Genomic DNA, 23,928 nt, shown 5'->3' with positions numbered 1-23,928 from the left:
CTGTGGGGTGGGACCCCCAAAAGAACTGATGTACTTCAGAGCTGACAATATTCTGATGTCATTTGGTTACTGGAGAAGCCTGAAGTTCAGGTGAGCCAGGTAAGTGTTGTTGAACAACCTCAGGGCAGTTGAGGCTGAAAAGTAGAATCTGCCATCAAAAGCATCAAGGGGCCTGCCCTCCTTATCTATTGCTGCGGACTGTGTTTGTCCCAAGGATCTGGATTGTGATGCCTCCATCACTATGGAGTTGGGAACAGGGTGGCTGAACAGGCCAGATGCACCTTTGGGATACAATCAGTACAGATTTTCCAATCTTTTGGAAGTGGGCAACAATGAAGATCTTTCTGCCAGGAGTGTTTCACCCTCCCTGAAGTTGAGGGAAGGGTATTTAGGTAGAAAGCTCTTAGGCGTCACTGAACTACAAACCTCAGAATGCAACACAAGGCAGCCAGAACAGTAAAAGTGAAATAGCAGCACTATAAGAGTGCAGTGCAGTAATCTGGTTAGTCTACTTCTCTAGTTATTTCCCTATTCCAGAGATCAACCAGGGCTTCAACAGGATCATCTGCCAAGGCAGCAGGAAACTCACCAAGAGCCATCAGGAATCCTTCAAGATCCAAAAGCCTCCTGGGATGGACTATTTTAATGGGTTCCCTCACCCTTGCAGATATTCTGAGCCCCAGCAAGTCTAAATCTGACCAAGTGATCTGTCCGTGTCAACAGAGCAGTAGAAAGTCCTTCCATTCACAGATCACCATCATCCTCTCCAGTACAGAAAAGGTCTAGACTCTGTCCAGCAGCGTTAAGTGAGGCCAGATACCAATTGGGACAGACCCATGGTTGTCATAGTGGACATGAAGTCCTGAACCACTCCCAACATTATAGACTGTTACAATCAAAATATGTATACAATACAACAGATTTCTGGATAATATCCATCTCAACCAAAAGGGAGTTTTACAAAGCATAAATAATATTAACAGTAACCAATTCAGAAAGCAAACTTTAATCTCAATAACACATGAACATTCCCTAATTATTTAACAGGAGAAATAATCTCAGAAGTGAGTAACACAATGATAAAATGCAAATAAGTAACACAATATAATAATAAAAAGTACATGCAAAATAAAGAGGGGGGAAAGTAACCAAACATCGAAGTTCTTCACATATACAAATAAGATAAAAAGGAGAACAATATTATTAACCATTAAGAAAAGACAGAGGCAAAGGTGTCTAGGCAAATGACATCTGAAATGGACAAGGCTCATCCGTGAAAGCTATTGGCCCTCCAGATTGCTGAAAACCCAGCGTGCCCATCCCAGCAATGCTCTTGATATCCTGTAAAACAAAAAGAGGAGAATGTAAGAAAATGGGAGCACTGTGGCTGGGGATAAGATGACCATTTGTGACTGTCACATCCTATGTTCAGAAAAAGACTTGGTTAGCCTTTCTACACTTTTAAACTTCCCTTGCAATCTCCCTATTTATTCATGCATTCAGTATCCCACCTTTTTCCTTGTACAGGATCTAAGGCAATTTACAAGCAATTAAAAAATGGGTACAGCTTAAAAATTTTTTAATACAATAGTTAAACTAACGGCAGTGAAGTTAAATAACAAAGTTATCCTGCTTTAACAGCAGCTGACGCTGTTCTTTGGGCAACAGTCAAAGAAACACTTCTGGACACCATTAATTTATAACCCTTTCCCACTACACTTCAAATTCAGCCACCTAAGGTAAGGTACTAACCTTGTAGAGCGCACTTGGGAGCAAATTTCAGGTGTTGGTGGCTCATATGTACCACAAAAAGGAGGTCTTCTCACACGTTCCTGCAAGCAAGGCAGGGAAATTGATCACATTTGCTAACATGTAATATTTTTGAAACTTTACAGGAGGGATGGGGAATGTGTAGCCCTCCAAGATGTTATTGGACTGTGACTCTCATAGCCAATGGTAAGGGATGATGGGAGCTTCAATCCAAATGAGCTGAGATACAGAGGCTACATAATAAACTCCCTTTCAGTCAATGTAATTAATAAAACAAAGTGCAACATGTTACAGTAACCGAATCCTAAAGTCACTGTTGGCAAAATAAAACATGTAAAACTGGGAGTGCAAGGGTTAGAGGTCAGAGGTTTACCTGCTCTTGAACTCCAATTTGTTGTTCTGGATTTCCAGTAGTACCTTCTGCTGTCCCTTGCTTCCTCTCTTTTTCCTGGTGTGTCTCTGTATATTTGTAGAGATGTTGGACTCTGTTGGACTCCACTGTTGGACAATGCTGGACTTGAGTCTTCTCAGTCCGGCTCTTCTTGGGGGTGCTTACAAATTCTAAAGGCAGTTTCCAATCCCGGACTTTATCTAATGTGTTGGATTCTACAAATGCTTTGGTAGAAGGGTATCCCACAGATTTTTGTCTGGTATGAGTTGGAGTGGTGAAAACTTCATGTTTACCCTCATCTAGAATAATCTGTTTCCTTTTCACTGCCACACCTTTTCTTCCTCTATCCAGAGTTTCTCCCTTAGCTTCTGTCACCACCATTTTATTCTTACATAAACAATGCATATTATCTTCCAATGTATTTTCAAGCAAGGGTCCAAGAGAGGAGTCATTCACCATGGGAAGGTTGACAGGAGAGAGACCAGACACAGTGGTGTGGGAATGTGAATTCTTTAGTTGCTGACAACAGGGAATGCTCTCATAAGTACCTGGCATTTTGCTGGTGTTATGTGCATTGTTCAGTTCAAGAGGAATGGAATCACAACAGTCAGGTTCCTTGGGTGATGCTTTCTTCTGAGAGGGAAACAGTGGTGGAGACACTGCCTCTGCTGATTTAATCTGCTCAGAATTACAATGGAATCGATGAGCACAAGACTCCAGGAAATCTGGGGTGCAGCTGCTGGAACATTGAGTCTCTTCCTCAGCAGTTCTGGCCAGAGGCATCTCCTGTATGTGTGGAAGGCCAGGTGGGGTGCCAGATATGTCTGTCAAAGTACAAAAAGGGGAAAAATATTTTTAAAGGTACACATGAGTGAAAGACATGAAAACATACCTAGAAGCAAGCTATGCTAACCTTAGCAAACATGTAAGAGTATTTGTGCCACAAAGTCAAATCTACAAAACAAGACTGCTATTTGTAGAAACCATCCAGCATGGTGTAGTGGTTTGAGTGCTGGACTACAACTCTGGAGACCAGGGTTTGAATCCCTGCTTGACCATGAAAACCCCACTGGGTGACATCTGCCAAACGGTGACGGTAGAATTCTGCTGGAGGACCTACAGAGGCCTAGAGAACTGTTCTCACTGGAAATCTCTAAACCCTCCACAACAGCAGTAACTTTAAAGGAACTAGCATTGTGCAGAAAAAGCAATGGTAAACCACCCCTGAAGCCTGTTAACTTGAAAAACCTATGATGAGACAATCCAAAATGAAACAAGAGATAGTTCTAGAAAATGCAAGTCCAAAGCCAGAAGGCATTCAAACAAATATAAGGGATAAGCAGAGGATGAGTAAAGCTGTCTCTAATTATACAACTGGATTCAGCTGCTGACATGAGAAGAAGTGAAAGAAAAGTGCAAAGTTGGATAACCTATGTAGTGGGACCATGGAATGTGAGATGAATGGATCAAGGAAAGTATTTTGTGGGTTTTTCAGGCTATGTGGCCATGTTCTAGCAGAGTTTCTTCTTGACGTTTCGCCAGAATCAAGGAAAGCTGGAAATCATAAAACAAGAAATGGAATGCACAGCCATAGCCATATGAGCTGAAGCTGGACATTTTTCAATCACACAATTATACAGTGTTTTATTCTGGAAATTAAAACAAAAGAAGAAATGGTGTGGCGTCAATCATAGAATCTGCCAATAGAGTTGGAAGACACCACAATGGCTATCAAGTCCAACCCCCAGTCAGGCAAAGCACTCCAAACAGATGACCATCCAGCCTCTGTTTAAAAACCTCCAAAGAAAGGAGATTTCCACCATATTTCAAGGCAGTGTGTTCCACTGACAAACAGATCTTGCTGTCAGGAAATTCTTCTTTATGTTTAGGTCAAATCTCTTTTCCTGTAGTTTGAATCGATTGCTCCAGGGTCTAGGTTCAAAACACAATGCAGAAACAATCCAGTTTGAGACCACTGAGGAAGAAACTGATCACGCAACTTACTGAATTTTTAATTCTCACTAGGAGCAAAGATTGACTAAATTGAGGCTGGTGTATTCTGGACATACCATAAGATGGCATGAAAAGATAAAAATGTTTGGTAAAGTGGAAGGTAGCAGGAAAAAGAGGAAGACCACACTAAAGATGGATTGATCCAATCAAGGAAACCACAGCCCTAAATTTAGAAAATGAACAGCAGTTGGCAACCAAGGATTCTGAGGGTCTCTCATTCATAGGGTCACCATTAGTCAAAGTTGATATGACAAGCAAATTATAGATTCACATAATAATAATAATAATAATAATAATAATAATAATAATAATAATAACAACAACAACAACAACAACAACAACAACAACTCCCCCTTCAGTCCAAATGTCAGGATTGTATGCCACATAAAAATTTTCACTCATAAACCATTTGAATAAGAAAATGAGACAGTTACTAATAATGACTTTAAAAATGCCCTGGGTTGAAAATGAGAATCCAACTATTTTTTTCTCCATCCCTATACTTGTCCAGGCCAGAAGAGATCTAATTTACTACCCCTGATGATCTTGATGATATACTTCTATTAATATGGCTTAAGAATGCTGTTATACTATCATTAGCATCACTCTGCTCACATTCAACTTGTGACATTACTCACCACTGGAAGAGGTCAAAGTCATTGCTGGACATATGTCCCAAGGATTTCCTAAGGAGCCATCCAGACTTTCACTTTCCGCTAGCAAGAAAAATATGGTAGTTAACTCTCTTCACAAAAACCACATACCATGGTCCAGTCACCATTGTCGCTGAATTGAGCAGTGGCTATTCAGGCATTGCAAAAGATTTGGTGAGCCATCTCTTGCACAGAGAGAACCTTTGTCATCAAAATAGGACAGAACCACCTTCCCAACCTAAACTTCACTATGGTACAGCATGGAAAGGCTTTCAAAATCAAGAGAATAATTTTGCTAAGATCACCTGCAATTTGATCTGATAAGGAGGTCTTCAAAATGAGTTTCTGGAAATGAGTTTCAAAATACTGAAAAGCAAGGACAGTGGTAGATTCGGGAGCTAGTAACAGAGAATGACCACAACCTACGTTGGGTGTAAGACTCCACTGGCACAGTTCTGTGATGCTCCTGCTCCTAGAAGGCAGCTTTCAAGCCCCAAGTATGCTGACCTGGCCATTTACTGGCCCAAATTTGGGAGAGCAGTGTGTGTGTTCTGGAGCTAGATGAAGATAAATTTTTTACCCTCCTAGACTACTAGCTACTCAGTAGAGATCCAGAAGAGCCTCTTTCTCTGGTTTCAGAACTGCAGCTGGGATGGGTACTGTCTAAATGCATTTCCTCTTCCCTCCCCTTCTGGACAGTGTTCCTGACACTATAAAGCTGTGTTTCAACATTGCACAAGGAGGTAGTGGACACCTCCTTGTACAACATAGCCTCTCAAATAGACTTGAAATTAAGTAACCCTGGTATGCATATGTAACCAAAACAATTCCCACCAATGAATACTTTGAGACCACAAGCACAGCATGGTTGCTTTTATGTGACTGATGGCCTGCTCACACACCAGAACTCACATGACATTAAATTCAGCCATATGTAGTAACTAACTATTTGCCACTGTCCTCTATCTAATAATACCTATGACCAAATCTTATGCTGTTCTAGAAAGTTAAATAAATGTAGTTCTGAATGTGTTCATCAAGGTCTTCATCACATAAGTTTTCATCCCAAGACCCAAAAATAATTGGGTTCCAGAATGCACCTCACTTACAATAAACTGGTATGAAACATGAAAATCAGCTGATTTTGAAATGTTTTACAGAGCATCAAAATACTCATAGTCAGTTCAGTACAAGCAGTGTTAAAACTTGCGTCCTACAATTGGATAAAAAAACCACTGGTCGCTGCTTGATTGGCTGCTTGCTTGATACTTACACTGAGTAAGTTAACACTGTTAACACCAAATGCAATTATTATTATTATTATTATTACAAAAATGCTGACCAGTGGATATCATGATTATGAGTAAAGTACCCAGTATCTAGAACAGGACTGGGAAACTTTTGAGTTGATAAATGACTACCCCACCATCAATGGCCTGATTCGCTGCAGTTGACAACAACTGAAGTTTAACAACCCCAGGAAGGCAAAAGTTCCCTAACCCTTGATGTAGTAGTAATGCAGCAATGCAGAACTAAAGAAACTTCTGAATCATGCTCTTTTCCTTTACGGAGAAATTTCTAATTGTGCCATCAGAAAAGCTGCTCTGCTGGCTAGACCACAAAAATCAACTACTTCTACTTACCACTGAAAAAGGACACAGTACTGCGGTCATCATCTTGGGTGCTATCATTAGTGTCAAGAACAACATGACAAGTCTCTGAAAAAGATTATTGGAATTTCTATAGTTGCTCATCCAAAGGACATGCTCCAGAACCATCAATTTCAACAACCATCTTGGTTTGATCTACAGCTGTCTAACAACCAGCAAGGGAGCGCAAGATGCACAGCAATGCATGAAATTCAATTTTCTCTTTCTCACATGAAGATTCAAAATCCAAAAGAGAAAAAAAAATCTGCAATGAAATAATATAGCTTAATCTATTTAATGTGTGCAAGAGACAACCCCGAAAGTCTGGCTCTATGCTGCTCCTTTGAGAGCTGGATCAGGGCTGCGGCAATCATATGCTGCGGCCCTGATCTGGTATTTTTTCAGCCCAAAAACCCAGCAAAATGCCACTCTTTTTGGGGGTGGAAAAAATGTGTAATAAAGAAAAAATGTAATAAAGAACTAGGCACATTATATCATTGCTTATGAGCATGCAAATTAGTCAAGAATTACTGTTAAAAGATAAATCAATTCTATATTACAGATGAAGTTGCAGGTCCATCCAGAAGCCTATTTATTAAATATGCGGGAAACAAATTTAGATAATAAATTTGGTAAAATCCTATTTTATTTAATTACCACCACGAGAATAGTATTAGTACAAAAGTGGAAATCCAAAAAGACTCCAAGTATAAAAGAATGGGTCATAAAATTATATGACACTATAGAAATGGATGCACTAACCCAATTTTTAGGTGTAAAGTGACAAAGAGCAGAGGAAATGAATGGACACCAACTTTGGCTTATTTGGAGAAAGAGTGGGGAAGTTTAGCTACAATTAGCTTTTAAAATTAAGAAAGATGTCTATATGTAGAAGGAGATACAAAGGTTATAGTAAATTAGAGGGTGAGGGGAAATGTGAAGAAGTGAGTTACTTGAAGAAAGTATTTAGGTGTAGTAAAGTGAGAAGGAACTTAACATTGTTTTTGAAATGAAATAGCAAAATGATAGGTAATTTGAATACTATGATAGATCAAGATCCAATAGTAGGAGAGCATTGTAAAGGTATACAGATAAGAAAGATAATGAAATAGGATATATAAAGCATAGAGAGAGTTATTTGAAAAAATGTTATAGGATTACACAAATGGATCAACTGTATAAAAGATATGAGTTATTGTAAGGTGATAACAGGAAATATTGAATATAAAGACAAGAACTCTCTGGCTGACAGCAATCAAGAACCCTCTTCACCATGTCAGCCTTGTGGCAAATGCCAGTGCAAACAAGAGGCCTCTCAGTCAGCTGCTCAGTTGCTGCAGGGTGACCAGGTGCAAAGGGAGGAGCAAGGAACACTCTCAATCCTCTGTTGGGGCAGAGGAGGGTGCAGCCAATGTGTGTGTAGGGATTAGAGAGACCACATTCTCTGGACTGTAGACTGGTGTGGACAGAGAAAGAGAGAGATTTAACTATAAGAGCTGCACCAAGATGAAAGACTCTTTCCAAGAATCGACACCAGATACTCCTTCCCCTGAGATGTCTTTCCCACACAGCTTTAAGTGCCCCCTCCCCAAAAAAACACTGTTTCTTCTGCTACCTCTTCTCTCAGCCTGTCCGATGAAAGAAAGTAGGAGTAGCACCACACCTCCAACCTGCCAGCCAAGTCCCAGTAAAGCTCAAAAAGCTTAAGCAGGGCCCCAATTTGAACACTCCCGTTTGCCGCCACTTCTCCCCCACCATCATGTGCTCTAACTCCTTGCTCCAGTCTGTCCCAAAATGGGGCTGCTTTGAGCCAAAGAAGCAATGTCTAGGTTGGGAACTCCTGACACAAAAGGATTTCCTCCTGTTCCCATCACCTAGCATCAGCGAGTGTGCAAAACATTTACTAGCATAAGTAACTGTGATCTTTTAATAACAGCAAGATGTTAGAATTCACAGGATCCACATAATGGAAATACCAAGTATATATCTTTGTAAAGCCTAGGGACCAAATATAGCTGTTTCTAGTAGCCACAAAACCAAAAAAAATCTCCACTTCATAAACTCTTTGTGAACTCAAAAATATGTTTTTATAGTTTGCAAAGAAAAGTATGGTATGGAGTTCTATGGATTGTTGATACTCCCAGCATAAATAACCTTTCTATGAAGATCACTGGCAAATCATCTTCACCCATGGACTAGAGCAGGGATGAAGAATTTATGGCTATTTATGTTGTCACACAACTCCTATGGTTTGGGGCTACTGGATTTTCTAGCTTGGGCTTATGTGAGTTCAAAAGTCATTAGCATCTGCATGGCCACTGATTCCCCACCCATAAAACAGAATAATCTTCCTCACAGTTACTCCAACACTCACTTTGTGGGTAACACTTGCGAAGTATTTCCTCATTTTCTGCACTGATTACCAAGTGTTTTGCTGGTACTGTAAAGATGTCCTGGTGCACCTGAAATGAAAAATGCAAATTGTTTTCTTCATTACACAGTCATAGTACACACATTCTCAATCAATGTTTAACAAGACTTTCTCAACTCCCCAATAAACTAAAAATGAGTGAACCCTGAAGAGCAAGTATAAGCCAGTTAGTGGCATCAAAAATTCCATCAGCTCTATTGATTTGAACCAAAGAAAGATCCAGCAACAACTTCATTGTCAAACATAGAAGCATTACCAGTTTTGATACTTAAGCTTCTTAGTCTACCAGCATTTAGACACTTCCAGAGGGTTAATTTCAGTTAATATGTCACAGCTATGACCGAGAAGACAACTAACAGACCTTATCTTGTTTGCGTTCCACCTGCCATTTGGTTTCAGGATATTCAGCCAATTGCTCAGAATTAAGCTGATTGATAGAATCCAATAAACCGAGGCAATCCTTGACATTTTGTTTTAAAGTGTTGAGTTTATCCTCCTTCATCTCTTGCAGTACTGTAGAAACAGATGATGGTGCTTAAAAAGAAAAAAGACAGGCATACAGTAAACAGTTCATACATACCTTATGGACAAGAATTTCATAAAACTAGACGCCATCAGAAATAAACCAACTTAAAAACTAAACAGCAGAAATACGTTTCCATTCAGCTTTTTGCAACTGCACTGACCTAAAGGTATATAGCTTTTCATAAAATAATAGAGTTGGAAGATATCCCAAAGGCCATTCAGTCCAACTCCATTCTGCCATGCAGGAAATCCAAATCAAAGCATCCCCGACAGATGGCCATCCAGCCTCTGTTTAAAGACCTCCAAGGAGGGAGATTCCACTACACTCCGAGGAAGGAGTGTGTTCCACTGTTGGACAGCCCTTAGTGTTGTTCTAAAGTGTTGAAATTTAAAAAAAAAAAAACACTAAAGCATAAAAGAGAGAGAAAATGGGCTTTTATTCAATAACAGAGTTGCAGAAATTCATTTCATATCAGTGAACCCCAACCCACTCACTCAACTGCCAGTAGTATTTTATTAAAAACCCTCAGGCACTCACTACATACCAGAATTATGCAAGGGCTGCAAGGCAAAGCTTTTCCTGAAATATGCAAACAAAAGAGAATCCAGAATTAAACACTGTAGTAGGCTTGTAAAACCTTCAAACCTACTTCTTATTTCCTAGTCCTGGAGTGGTAAGCATGTAGCCCTTCACATGTTGGTGGACTGCAACTCCCAGCATTTTCACCAATGGCTATGCTGGCCAGTAACAGAAATTGCAGTTCAACAACATCCGGAGGACAACCTGATTCATACCTTTGTTCTAATCCTTGAATCTTTCCTGCACATCTCAATTTATTTTTCTTTTTTCCATTAAAAATTAATGAGAGAAATATACATGAAATGAGAGTGATTACATGAACACTGGAAAAAACTATCAGTGGACACCACAAAGGAATTGGTGTCTCTGTGTGTGATTAATGGAATATGATGACTACTGGTGGAAACTAAGCAATATCTATCAGTTAAAAAGTCTCCTTTTGGTTTTGTGCAAGCGTTTTTTTCCTCCATATCCTGTACATTCACTTAATGCTGAAGCAGGATCAAGAACTCCAAAAACCATCTCTCTCTAGATGGGAAACTATGGAAGGCTGGAGGGGGGTGCACTATCTTCCCCATGAGATCCTGAAGGGCCATACTTCTCCACTGCACTTGCTCCCATACACACAGAAAACAAAATATATTTTTGCCCTAACACCCTCAAGGTTGTATGGGGGCATTTGGGGGCTTTCCTGGTCAAGAGAGGGTTTTTAACAGCGGGAAGCAAGCAGAATTCCTTGTTCACGTCCCATTTCAAAACAGGCATAGGGAGGCCAAAAAAATGTGATGGAAATGTGCCCCTCCCCAGTGGATACTTCAGGAGATTTGCAAAATTTTTGCAATAATAGCTTTGGACCCTTGGGAGCTCCAAGAAGGCTCCAAACATGGTAGGAATGCTCTCTACCCCCCTTGAGTGCATTTGGGGGGCATCCTGAAGGAAATAATTTTTTAAATTGACCCCTAGGGGCCACCAAAATGGCCCTGCGAGGAACTACACTTTGCTGACCCTGCTCTAGACACTCAGTTGTGGGAAGGCATATTCATATCTATCAAAACACTTCTTTCTCCCTGGGGTTCATACATCCCCAACCTAAACTATCTGGTGCTGGTTTTTTAGGACGTTTTCATTGTCCAAGCAACAGAACAAAATTGAAAGCAACTACAATTTATCCAGCTGCTTTCATAATTACCCAAACCACTAAAGCAGTGGTTCCCAAACTTTGGTCATTCAGATGTTTGATACATCAGCTCCCAGAATTCCTGGCTGTTTGCCAAGCTGACTGGGACTTCTGGGAGTTAAAGTCCAAAACATCTGGAGGACCAAAATTTGGGAATCACTGCACTAAAGGAAGGAAGGAAGACATTAGTTTTCCCTCCAGCCCTCCATGTAGGCACATATGTAGTATGAAGTGAGAACTTAGAATATTGTGTACTCTGAATAAAGGCTCTAAAAAGCTTTTGAAATCCACAAAATGGAAAATGGAATGTATATTGCCTCCCACAATAATAGCCACAATTGCTAAAGTTATTCCTAACTATAAACTTACCCACATATCAAACATAAAAAAACATTATTGAACCTCATACTTACTGCCACAATTCTTTGATCCTCTGCAGCACAGATGGCTCCCGATTGCTAGAAAGAGATGATAGCTTAACATTCCCAACTTTTCACTAGAGTCAAATGTCAGATAACACAACATCTGCCACATAGGATCACACAGTATTTTGTAAGAGAGGCTTTACAAACAGAGAAATATTAAGATTTAAAAAAATTCTAGAGTTTCTCTAAGGAAAGTGTCTACATACCCAGCCTGAAATTAGTTTATTCTCAGGTTTGAAAGTGACTGAATTCTATAGATGACTTACTTCGGGGAGGGAGGGATGATGGCCTTCAGGGGAGGGGAAATCTTACGCTTTTAGTACAGCACAACATTTGAGGAACTTCACGAAGGAGAATGTTCTGGTAATACCTATTTCTTTTGAATCCAGCACAACAAACTGGCAAACAATTAATGGGACACTGGCAGAGGACCCTTTAGAGACAACCACAGTGACTCCATAGCTGACTCTTAATAGCACTGTGCAGAGGGAGGCAAGGGCAAACCCCCTCTTGAAAGTCTTCCACTATGCAAACCCTATGATGAGACAATCCAAAATGAACCAAGACTTAGGGACAGGATACACACAGTGAGATAATAGGGCAGAGCAGAGCGCAATTATGAGTAGAGATGTGGCTAATGATACAACTGGACTCTAAGCTAGGATGCAAAAAGGAAAGTCCGAAGCTGCACAACACAAATGATAGGAACATGGAATGTAAGATGCATGAATTAAGGGAAGCTAGACATGGTAAGATATGAAATGGAATGCCTAAACATTGCAATACCTGTGGTGAGAAAACTAAAATAGACAGGAACGGGACGCTTTGAGACAGATATGTACAGTGTTTTACTTAGGAAATGAAAATCTAAGGATAAATGGAGTGGCATTTATAGTGAGAAAAGATATAGCAAAAGCAGTCAAAGATATAATGTAAAGTCTGACTGAATTACGTCAATAAGACTTCGAAAAAAACCCATCAATATAACCATAACCCAAGTCTATGCACCAACCACCGAAGCAAAAGAAGACGAAATTGCAAGTTTCTGTGCTGGAGTCCAGGATAAAATTGATCCCACAACAAAACAGGACTTCTTGTTAATAACACATGATTGGAACATAAAAGTAGGAAGCACAACCACAAACCTTGGTGCTTTCTGATGTCAGTAAAATGTGGTATGGATTCATCTAAATTCATTTGCATGTCCTTTTGGGTTTTCTCCCATGAGCTCCCTCTCTCTCTCTCTTTGTATGTGTCTTTCTGTCTGTCTGCCTACTTGCTGTCTGTGTGTGTTAGAGAAAGACAGATAGCATGCATAGCAAAGATAAGAAAAGGTCTTACCAGTCCTGTTGTTTCATTTCCTCCTTCTTTATGGGTATCACTCGGAAACAACTAAGCGTGAGGTAAAATTCACAATCCTCCTAAAAGCAAAACATATGCACAGTTAGAGATATTGTACCTGGATAAGGCCTCAGCCCCAAACAAGACAAACCATATTCTCCTCAAACTTGGTGTAACAGCACTGAAGTCCATCTCTGACATCCTGTATTTTAAACATATTATGTCCCCCATAATACAGTGGGCCCTCCACATTTGCTGGGGCTAGGGGCACAGGCCCTCTGTGAAAGTGTAAAAACTGCCATATATATTTGCATATATATATTACCTGAGAGAACTTCTCTGGGAATCTCTAGATCGTCCAATGCAACTCTGTGGTCAACGTCTGCTAGAAGGACCTACAAATGCATGGAGGAGGATTCTCTCTGGGAATATCTAGGTCTTCCAGTACAACTTCTTGCAGACATTGACCACAGAGTTGCACTGGAGGAACTAGAGATTCCTAGAGAGAACATATTAATAAAATCCATGAATAATCAAATTGGCAAAAGTCAAAGCTGCAGATCTGGAGGGCTGACTGGATATACCTCAAGGGCCAGAGCAAGATGACAAAGGAGTTAACCCAAGCTGCCTTGATGCCAGTGACTGGTAATTCTCCCCAGTCCCAAAATGGAACAGGGAAAATATTTGTGCCCACTGACTACATTTTTTATTCTTTCCTGGAAAGCCACCACAGACAGGTCCTCAGGGTCTCAGTGACCACCACCAGTCTGTGGACCCTCACACTGAATACGACTGCATTAGAACATTTGTGTACTTTTAAAAGTCAAAAACAGGAACTTCTTTAGGGTTTCTAAAATCAAAAGAAGGAACTAATTATCCTGGCTGTCCTAAAACAATCCACCTCTCAAGACAGAGTGGCAAATGACATCCCTAACAGGAAAAACACAATAAGAAAAGCAATTCATTGCCCTTTCATGACATTCACAATCCACTACTATTTTCCCCCTGATTCATTTTCTTGCACATTTAGAATTTCTAAACCTCAAGTTGCTTCTACCCCAAAGAGTAAGAAACTTGTGAACGTTGATAAATTATTCACAAGCAAACCAAAACTAAATTCTCCCCCATTCATATTGGCCAAATTCAATGGGTCCAGTTATTCCCAGTATGAAAAACACCATATTGTACCTTCCTGCCATGGAGGTTGTTGAGGTCAGAAATTAGCAAATTAGCAAAAGAGGTAGCAACTCTAATTCAAAACTAATATGGGTCCAAAACTGAAGGGTGGGGTATAAATACCATAAATAAATAAATAAATCACACTGCAGAAATAATCCAGTTTGAAACCACTTTAACTACCATGGCTCAGTGCTAGGGAATCCTGGGAATTGTAGTTTATTGTGGCACCAGAGCTCTCTGACAGAGAAGGCTCAATGTCTCACAAAACCCAGAATTCCCTAGCATTGAGCCAGGGCAGTTAAAGCAGTCTCAAACTGGATTATTTCTGCAGTGTGTTTTGGACCATGGTTGAATTCACAGAGATGCAAATCTAAACAGGAATTAAGCACTCCAAACTCAGATATATAGATGTGTCAAGTTCTTTGTGTTCCTAGATATGAACGTGACAAATTTTGGTTAATTCTTACTACAAATTAACTAAAATGAAGTCCTCACCTGTCTCTACCTGAGAGGCCCTGAAGAATGCAGATATGTTGGGGGAAGGAAGGCAACCTTCAATCTATTAACCTTTCTTAATGTAAAAAGTGCTGGAAGGGAGGGGAATTAAAGAATTGACTTTCATTAACAGAGGGAAAAATATATACCTAAACGGCTTCTTATGTGTCCTGAGTGACATAGCCTTGCTCTTTAGCACAGAACAGCTCCTGTTCTCTGCTAAAGACCAACTGGGATCTGGTATAATAATAATAATAATAATAATTATTATTATTATTATTATTATTATTATTATTATTATTAATTATTATTATTATTTATACCCCACTCTTAAATCTTGTCTGTGAAACACCACAGCATCATACTGTCCACCAAGAAAGACTCCTTTTTGGAAATGCAAGGGCCATCGCAAATTACCTGCCCTCCCCCACCAATTCATAGAAGAAATACGGGCCCCAAATTCGGAGTGGTTTAATCACAAATTATTTTTTAAAGGGAGGATGGGGAATGATTTTGTATTATTAATTTTCATCCTGCCTTTTATCAAAAAAAAGGCATGCATAGCACCAGCTAAAAACGTTCCGATAAACCTGTGAACAGACTGGTTCAGAGACAATGGTGCCAAACACACTGCGGAAATAATCCAGTTTGACTGCCCTGGCTCAGTGCTAGAGAATCCAGGGAACTGTAGTTTGTTGTGGCACCAGACCTCTCTGGCAGGGAAGGCTAAATGTCCCTCAAAACTACAGTTGCTGTTGTTCTTGTTATTATTATTACACTGGGTCCTTGTTATCTGCTGGGGTTTGGTTCCAGAACCCCCCGTGGATAACAAAATCCGTGGGTGTACAAGTCCCATTAAACACAAAGGCCTAGTAAAATGGTGTGCCTTATATAAAATGGAAAAAAAATCAAGATTTGCTATTTGGAACTTATACTTTTTTTAATATTTTCAAAACCGTGGGTGCTTGAATCCATGGATAAAAAATCAGTGGATAAGGAGGGCTGTATTATATACATAACTGTATATAATAATGTAATATAACTGTATTATATTTATTTGTACCCTGCTCTTTTCCCAGAGTGGCTTCACAATATTAAAAAAAAGCCAAACCATTGAGCCAGGGCAGTTAAAGCGGTCTCAAACAATCCAGTTTGAGACCGCTGCAGTGTGTTTTGGACCAAGACTATCTGATGACATTCTTGGTTGATATATGAATCTGGGTTTCACAAATCCAAACCTCTCAAAGATTTCTAACTTTACACTTTCACAAGAAACAGCTGCCATGTGTCCTTTTTGTAAGAGGAGAGGAGAGCCTTGACTCTTCTTCCTTAAAGATGGCGGACAAACGTATTCTCTTTGTACAGAAAAATAATCCCCATCTGGGACAACAAGGAACAAACAAAATCCGCACCAAAAAATGGTGCCTGAAGTCCTAGCACAAGTCCTGATAAGTAAATGAATTTAACTACCACAGATCCTAAACACACCAACAGAGCCCTCAGGCTTCCCGCCATTTTGTGTGAGGAGCTGCAGAAGCTACATGAGAAGCCTCTAAGCGCCTCTTTTCTGGGCCAATATCAAGCCAAAATCTGGATTTAATTTCTGGAAATGAAGAAAACACTAGTTCTAGCCAAAGGCTTCCTTTGCCATCATACTCTCAGTCTGTATTAACGTGGAAATATAGGAATTTTCGGGATTTAATTTCTGGAAATGAAGAAAACACAAGTTCTACAAGACAATTAATTTTAAAATTCATTAAGCATATAAGGTTCATTGTTGGACTAATTTGTCTATTAAACATGCATCTATCTGCATGTAAACAAAGCTGTATTTCTGAAGCAAGCTTTTAGATGGAAATATATGTTGTTGCAAGCCTCCAGTACCATGCAAAAGGAAGAATGCCATTTTAAGATGGCACTTGCCAACTTCCATTTTTACAACCTGGATGATGGAATGGAGGGCATGCTTTTCAAATTTGCAGATGAAACCAGATAAGAGGGGTAGCCAATACATTGAGAGTCAGTGTAGTGTAGTGGTTTGAGTGTTGGACTGTGGCTCTGGAGAACAGGGTTCGATTCCCTACTCAGGCATGAAATCCACTGGGTGATCTTGGACAAGTCACATTCAGCCTCAGGGGATCCATGTCAAACCTACTCTATTAGTATTATTATTATTCTTTATTTATATAGCGCTGTAGATTTGCACAGCGCTGTACATAAAAACAATAAATATAAAAGAGTAAACCTGCCTATGGTGTACAATCTAAGAAATAATAGGATAATACATATAAAATACATAGCAATAGAGGAAATGCTCTGAAGAAATCTTGTCAAGTAAACGCCATGATAGGGCCACCTTAGGGTTGCCATAAGTCAGAAATAACTGGAAGGTGCACAACAAACAACAAGCCAATATCCCAGAGCACGAGATCAAAATTCAAAATGACCATTGGCAGAATTCTATCCATGGATACAAGCATCCACGGCTCGAAAATATTTTTAATATACAGGGGTACCCCGGGTTACGAATTTAATTCGTTCCGCCGCCGCGTTCGTAACCCGAAAAGCTTTCGCAAGCCGAAAACCCATAGGCACTAATGGGGAAAAGCCGCGATTTGGTGCGAAAAAGCGCCGAAAAGCACCAAAATTTCTTTCGTAACCCGAAATAACCTTCGTAACCCGGAACAGTTTTTTTCAATTGATTTTTTTCGTAACCCGGAAATTTCGTAAGGTGGCGCATTCGTATCCCGGGGTACCACTGTATATATTTTCCAAGAAGCATACCTTGATTTTGCTATTTTATATACGGGACACCATTTCTCAATGCCATTGTATTTAATGGGACTTGAGCAACCACAGATTAGCCTGAAATATACGGTAATCTGTCCTGTGTCCTCTCAAATCAAAAACATACTGATTCAACCCATGAACATTAGAACTCAATATGGCAGTGTAACTATTAACTCAAGCTATTAAGACTATAAATTCCATTAGAGTGGGGAAAGTGAATGAACCCTTTTTGTGACCCCCATGATATTGCCCAAAAACCTTGGGATGTGGCAGGGGGATATTTCTCCATATTTTGGACACTGTGAACAGGTCTTTTTATCCAACAGGAAGTGGCCTAGGGGTTGACTTTCAAGTTACCTGCAATTACACCAAAAAAAAAAAACCTCGCCTAGCCCTAAAACTGGGCATTGGGAGGAATGGCTCCCCCGCTTATACCAAGGGCCTACTGTATTCACATTTAATTTTAAAGAAATAACTATGAAACTGTATTTTTGAAGCATGTATCTAACAAAGAAAAGTATAATGTAGATGGTGGACATAAAACACATCTATCTTTCTCAGAACAAAATCCATTCTGATAGGGATCAATGACACACACTTCTGAATTCCTCTTTTACCCAAACTAGTGCACCTCATCCCTAGAAAAATATCAAGAAAAGAAAACAAGTGGGGAAATAATGTACTGTAATTTCTGGCGTTTAAGACTACTTTTTAATCCAGGAAAATCTTCTCAAAAGTTGGGGGTCGTCTTGTACGCCAGGTTTCATCTTATAGGGCAGGTCCTGAAACTTTTGAGCCAGACTGGAGAATGTGAGGTTGCTGCATATGGCGGGGGGAAGCTCAAAAACGGCCGCGGACGCATCCCCGCCATATGCGGCGACCATTTGAAAGCAGCTACCGCTCTGATAGTCTTGGAGACAGGGAGGGTTGGTCAGACAGGGAGAGCTGACCAGTCCAAGCAAGCTTTGTATACAACAAGGTTTCCTGCTAAGTATCTGCATGTCATAAGCATTTGAATTAAAATTACCATACTGAGATCAAATCTGATGGGTTTTTTAAAATTTTTATTTGATGTGCGTTGGAAGAGGGGTAGTAGTCTTAAACGGCAAGTATATCCCAAACTCTATATTTTAACTGGAAAAGTTGGGGGTTGTCTTATATGTCCAGTCATCTTATATGCTGGAAAATACGGTATGTAACATTTTAAAGGAAGGAGAAACTGTGTTAGAGACAGGGAGTTAATAACTAGTTGAATTTGTCTTGTCCACAAAATTCCATGTTTCCTCCATCCCTGCACATCTAATAGATACATCAATGATTGCCCTTCTACAATTCCAGTACCTTACAACTTAACCAGCCTATTCACTCTCCAAACTACCCTGAAGGTCCAGCTTCCTATTATTACTGCATAATCCCCTTGCAGGTATTAGAAGTTCTTTAATATGTAAGATCATCAAGACACATTACTAAAGTAACAGAATAAATGCACTTGCTCTCAAAAGCAAGATAATAAAAAAAAAGTATATGCCTTACCACGTTAGTTGCCTCTTTAAAACACACTGTATAATTCTGTAGGATGATGAATTGGCCAACAATATTGGAAAATCCGGCCTGTGGTAGAGAGCTAAGAGTCAGAGAGAAAAATTAATGGTACTTCAACTCTAAGTCATCAACAGCATACATAACCTACAACGAGGGAACAATCAACTAACTCATATGTTTCAGAAGGATATTCATTTAACTTAATTTTCTGAGCTATGTTTCCAAGACAAATTTACTGCATATATTCATGTATATGTCTAGAATTTAAGTCCAAAAATTGACCTCCAAAACCTGGGTCAACTTATCCACAGGTTAATGTAAGTATAGCAGGCCCTTCATATCCACTGGAGTTTGGTTCCAGAATCCCCCGTGGATACCAAAATCCATGGATACTCAAGCCCCATTAAATGCAACTGTATAGTAAAATGGTGTCCCTGATATTAAATGGCAAACTCAAGGTTTGCTTTTTGGAATTCATATATTTTTTGAATATTTTTAAGCCGTGGATGCTTGAATCCGTAGATAAGTAGGGCTGACTGTACCGTACTTTAACGCTTATCAATACTTATCAACAAAGGGACCATCCCTGAGTAGAGTGGCGAAAGGCATCTTAGTCCATCCTGGGAGCAACTAAAAGAACTACCAATTCCCCTGCTCTCTCCGCCAAGGAGCCATTTCTGCCCTTTTTGAATGTGGTGAAAAGGTGGCAATGGCAGCTTTTTGGCGCTTCCCCTCAAAGGAGCGCCAAGAGGAATCAGGCTTTTAAGGATCTGAATAAGACATCTGTATATATGTGTCAGCTTTTCTGGGTTAAAAATCAGACAAAGTTATTGTATTAAAGGTCCAAACCACAGCGCAAAATAAGGGAATTCTGGGAACTGTAGTTCTGTGAGACATTTAGCCTTCTCTGTCTGAGTCCTTGGGCCACAATAAATTACAATTCCCATGATTCCATAGCTTCCAGCTGGCTTGGAGCATGTGACGTCTAAATGCCATGCCCCCAAATCGCCCCAAAGCCGTCCGGCATATAATTGCTGGCTTGCCATCCATGATTTGAACTTCTGTGGACAACAAACCTGGCTTTCTCACTGGGCATGTGGCAGTGCAAATGGGAGTGTGCATCCACTGAAAAGAACAGGACTTACGGTCCCACGGATAGCAAGGGCACACTGTAACTTGAATTCTGGGTGATAGTTTTTGTAGGTCTTCTGATTTTATGCAACAAGTAATTCACTTCCTGATCCACTAATGAAGTTCCTCAGATAAAACTGCATTTTTAATTTTTTTTGGCTTTGACACCCTTGAAGCAATGGCTCAAACCTGCAGTAACTGTTTCCACAAAAAAACAGATTGTATTTCATGAGCAACATGTTGTATTTTTCATGCACTTTGGATAGCTTCTTTAAATTTTGGACTAAAATCCAGAGATACAGCAATTCTTTACTCCACTGACAGTGAAACTACCAGTCACCACAGCAAATGTATGTGCATAAAGAGACCCCTGTTTTTGGAACTGGCCCAAGGTCCATCCTGGCCTAGCTAACACAGGGCTGAAATCAAACTCCTGAATACGCCTGCTTCAGGGTGCCATCGGCGTGTGGATCGTGATGATGCCTTGAAACTGTTCAGAAGCTGGGCAGCCCCCTAGACAAGGGCGGCTTCAAGGTGCTTTGGCAGTGCGGCGTTTATACAAATTTGTAAGAATTATTATAACTCCTGTAGGAAGCATTTTCTCACTAAATTAATTTAGGGAGGAGATATCTCATCTTAAGTGTGATCCAAAGTGCAGAAAAAACAAGAATGGAGAAGAATCTAAAATCAGCAATATATCTTCTAGACACAATCAAGTTCCCTTACAAAGACCTGTTTAGACAAAATGCTAAATTTCACCCAATTTCCCAGGTACACAACAGCACCAGAATTACTTCTGTCTCATCTAAGAACACAGAGCAAAGCTTAAAACTGACCGTGTTGTCATCTGAAGAGCTCTGGCTTCAACAACTACCCGGATGTAGTGGCTCTTATCGGCAATGCGCAGAACAACTGCTGCGCATTCTTCACCAGGAGGTAGAGTTTTTCCATCATTCAAAACCTAGTGGAGCATTTGCACAGAAAAGGTAAACAATACCATCAGACATTTTGAACAAAGTGAAGAAACATGGGCCAAAACTAGTCCAGAATCTTTTGGGGTTTTTCTTTAGTGGTGGTGGTTTGTAAATTCAGAAGCCACGGTAAGGCAACAGGATTACAAGGATCATATAAAATAATCGGCCAATTGACTAGCCTATTACCTGCTGGGATGCTATCTTTTTCTTAGAGGCAGGTTAATACATTGTTTTCAACTGAGGTTTTTATTTGATAAAATAATGTGATCACTGATCTTGTTTTGTGTTTAAACTGTATTTTTAATATTTAATATAAATAGTAATTAATATTTTATTTTTACTTAACTGTGGTAAACTGAGTCCAATGAACAATAAATTAATACACCTAATAATAAGCAAATGTTTTAAGGGTTCCCTATTCATGCCTGCTAGAAAAATCAGAGTAGCCCACCTTCAGGACATGTCCAAATTGCCCATCTTCTCTGGCTTGAGGCGCTTTGTACTCTCGCAGAAGATTCACAATCCAAGGCTCCACGTAGTTTAGCCAACTTCTCTTTCTCTGGTTATCCTCCCTATCCAAACTGGAAACAAAATGTCAGCCATATCAAATGATGGCAGGAAATAATAGGACTGGAATGCAACAGAAGACTGTGCAAGATACCACACTTGCAACCTTAGCTCTGGTTGCCAATCTCTATGGCTGAGTTGGGATTCATTCAGCCCTTCAAGATGTTTCTAGACTGCAGTTCCCAGCATACTATACCATCAGGCATGCGGGCCAGGACTGGAACCTAAAGCCCATCAACATCTGGAGGTCCACTATCCATGATCTATAAGAAGCGTTTGTGAATATTTAATAGCTTTGAACAAAAGACGTTGCTTTCTGTATCAGAATCCGGACTGAGGATTCAATAACAGCAATACAGTGGTCCCTCCAGATTCAATGGCCCCTGTGAATGTGGATAATTGCAAATATTCTTTTTACCTCTCTAGGAATCTCCAGGTCGTCCAGTGAAACCCTATGGCCAACATCTGTGAGAGGCTGATCATAGAATCATGTTGGAGGACCTACATAAACCTAGAGAAGCGATTTCTCTAGGGATTTCTAGGTTCTCCAGCCCAACTCGATGGTCAACTTCTGGCAGAATTGCGCTGGAGGACACAGAGGTTCCTAGAGAGAACATCTTAGTCGAAACAGCAAATAAACAAATCCACAGAAGTCAAAGCTGCAAATGCGGGGAGACAACTGTATAGGAAACAGGCCCCCAAGAAAAGGAGCTAAAGGTACAAAATTTCCCCCAGAGATATTATTCCTTTCTCAAACTAGGCTTGCTGTGTTGTTGTGGTTCTTCATTCGCATTGGGGACTCAGACAAAGGATCCTGTTCTCTCCCAAGCAGAACAGAAAAACATGTCCAGGCATGCATGCCCAAAGGGGTCTCACAGATGTTGTCATGCATGGTGCAATGGTCTGAGCCTTGGACTATGACTCCCAGAGACTAGGGTCCGATTCCCAGCACGGCTATGAAACCCATTGACTTTGGATGAGTCACACTTTCTCAGCCTCAGAGGAAGCCAATGGCACACCTCCTCTGAACAAATCTTGGCAAGAAAACCCCATGATAGGTTCCCTTTGGGTCCAGAAATGACTTGAAGGCACACAACAACAACTAACAGCTGCCTAATTTCAGCATGGCTTAGTCTTACAATTGTCTTACACAGAGCAACCCTGTATTTCCCCCCAAGCATCACATCTTCCTTGTGAAAATGGGTCAGCCGATTGCACACTAAGGAGAACTTACAGCTTTCGATGCCACTTTAAAGCTTCTGATATACAAACTGAATACCCTAAAAGCCTTATCTTGGAAGCTAAGCATGGTCAGCCCTGGACAGTACTTGGATGGGAGGCTGCCAACTAAATCCGAGGGGCTGTGGACTGGATGACAGAGGAAGGGATTGGCAAAGCCACCTCTGAGTAACATTCCTTATCCATGAACACACCATGAAACTCATGGGGTTGCCATAAGTCGACTGGGGACCTGAAAGCACATAAGAAGCATTTAGCCTTCTCTGCCAGAGAGCTCTGGTGCCACAATAAACTACAATTCCCAGGGTTCCCTAGCACTGAGCCAAGGCAGCGAAAGCGGCCTCAAACTGGACTAGAGAGAATCAGTGGTCCCCAAACTGTGACCTTCGAGGGCTTTTGGACTTCAACTCCCAGAATCCCAGACTATTGGCCAACATGGCTGAGGCTTCTGGGAGATGAAGTCCAAGAGCTCTTAAATGAGCGCTGCTTTGTGGATGTTGCTGTACTTTGTGTTCCTGGAGGAGTTTGTTGGAGACACTCACCTCCCCCCTGGCAAGCCCTTGGGCGGCTCTGGATTCATACGTGCGCCTCAAAACCCGTGTCGAGCCGAGACTCCGTCGCTCTCCTTGGAGGCGAAGCATAATAAGGAGACAGAGGCGGCCTCATTGGTCATTTATTTCCCGCTTGCAGCTTCGACTTCCTCGGAGTCCCCTGCAAAGGCAATGGGGCGCCACTAGGGGCGCCGAGGAGCCTCAAAATGGCGGGCGGAAGTGCGGCTCAGAGTCCCGCCTCCCGTTGTCATGGCGACGAGAAAGACACTACTAGGCCCAAGGAGGCCTTGGCCCACTGTTGCCACTTAATGGCGTCACTCTGGGGGTGCAGAGAGCACCAAGTGGCACCCAAAAGAATGGGGCTTGACTCCACTTCTCCTCAAGCGTCGACCTTTGGGCAGAAATGGGCCGTAGCAGCATTCATCTGCTTCCCAAACTGGGTTTTGGACTTCAGCTCCCAGGAGCCTCAGCTATGTTGGCCAATAGCCTGGGATTCTGGGAGATG

General features: G+C 40.8%; 1 protein-coding gene across 3 annotated transcripts; it reads right to left on the bottom strand.

Annotated features, from left to right (window-relative positions):
• Positions 1-990: 990 nt before the first annotated feature.
• On the bottom strand, positions 991-23,595 carry LOC121914302. 3 transcript variants are annotated; one of them, XM_042437624.1, is made up of 14 exons: positions 23,415-23,595; positions 21,518-21,647; positions 20,929-21,053; positions 18,953-19,043; positions 12,956-13,035; positions 11,603-11,647; positions 9,978-10,012; positions 9,269-9,441; positions 8,851-8,938; positions 6,471-6,545; positions 4,813-4,890; positions 2,144-2,985; positions 1,753-1,832; positions 991-1,341 (listed from the first exon to the last, which is right to left on the bottom strand). In XM_042437624.1, the coding sequence occupies exons 1-14, from the start codon at positions 23,450-23,452 to the stop codon at positions 1,281-1,283; spliced, it is 1,941 nt and encodes a 646-aa protein (XP_042293558.1). In that variant the 5' UTR covers positions 23,453-23,595; the 3' UTR covers positions 991-1,280. The 3 variants fall into 3 exon arrangements, with proteins under 3 accessions (XP_042293558.1, XP_042293559.1, XP_042293560.1); XM_042437625.1 differs by lacking the exon at positions 6,471-6,545; XM_042437626.1 differs by lacking the exons at positions 4,813-4,890; positions 6,471-6,545.
• Between the last annotated feature and the right edge of the window lie 333 nt (positions 23,596-23,928).

The sequence above is a fragment of the Sceloporus undulatus genome, chromosome 8 (assembly GCF_019175285.1).
Source record: "Sceloporus undulatus isolate JIND9_A2432 ecotype Alabama chromosome 8, SceUnd_v1.1, whole genome shotgun sequence".
NCBI classification, from domain to species: Eukaryota; Metazoa; Chordata; class Lepidosauria; order Squamata; family Phrynosomatidae; genus Sceloporus; species Sceloporus undulatus.
This window is presented reverse-complemented; position numbering and strand designations above follow the sequence as displayed.

Coding starts and splice junctions, on each gene's coding strand:
- LOC121914302 (XM_042437624.1), bottom strand. CDS start 23,452: ATGAATCCAGAGCCGCCCAAGGGCTTGCCAGGGGGGAG. Junction 10,013..11,602: donor AGGATCAAAGAATTGTGGCA/GTAAGTATGAGG, acceptor TGCATATTTCAG/GAAAAGCTTTGCCTTGCAGC. Junction 1,833..2,143: donor AAATTGGAGTTCAAGAGCAG/GTAAACCTCTGA, acceptor CCTTGCTTGCAG/GAACGTGTGAGAAGACCTCC.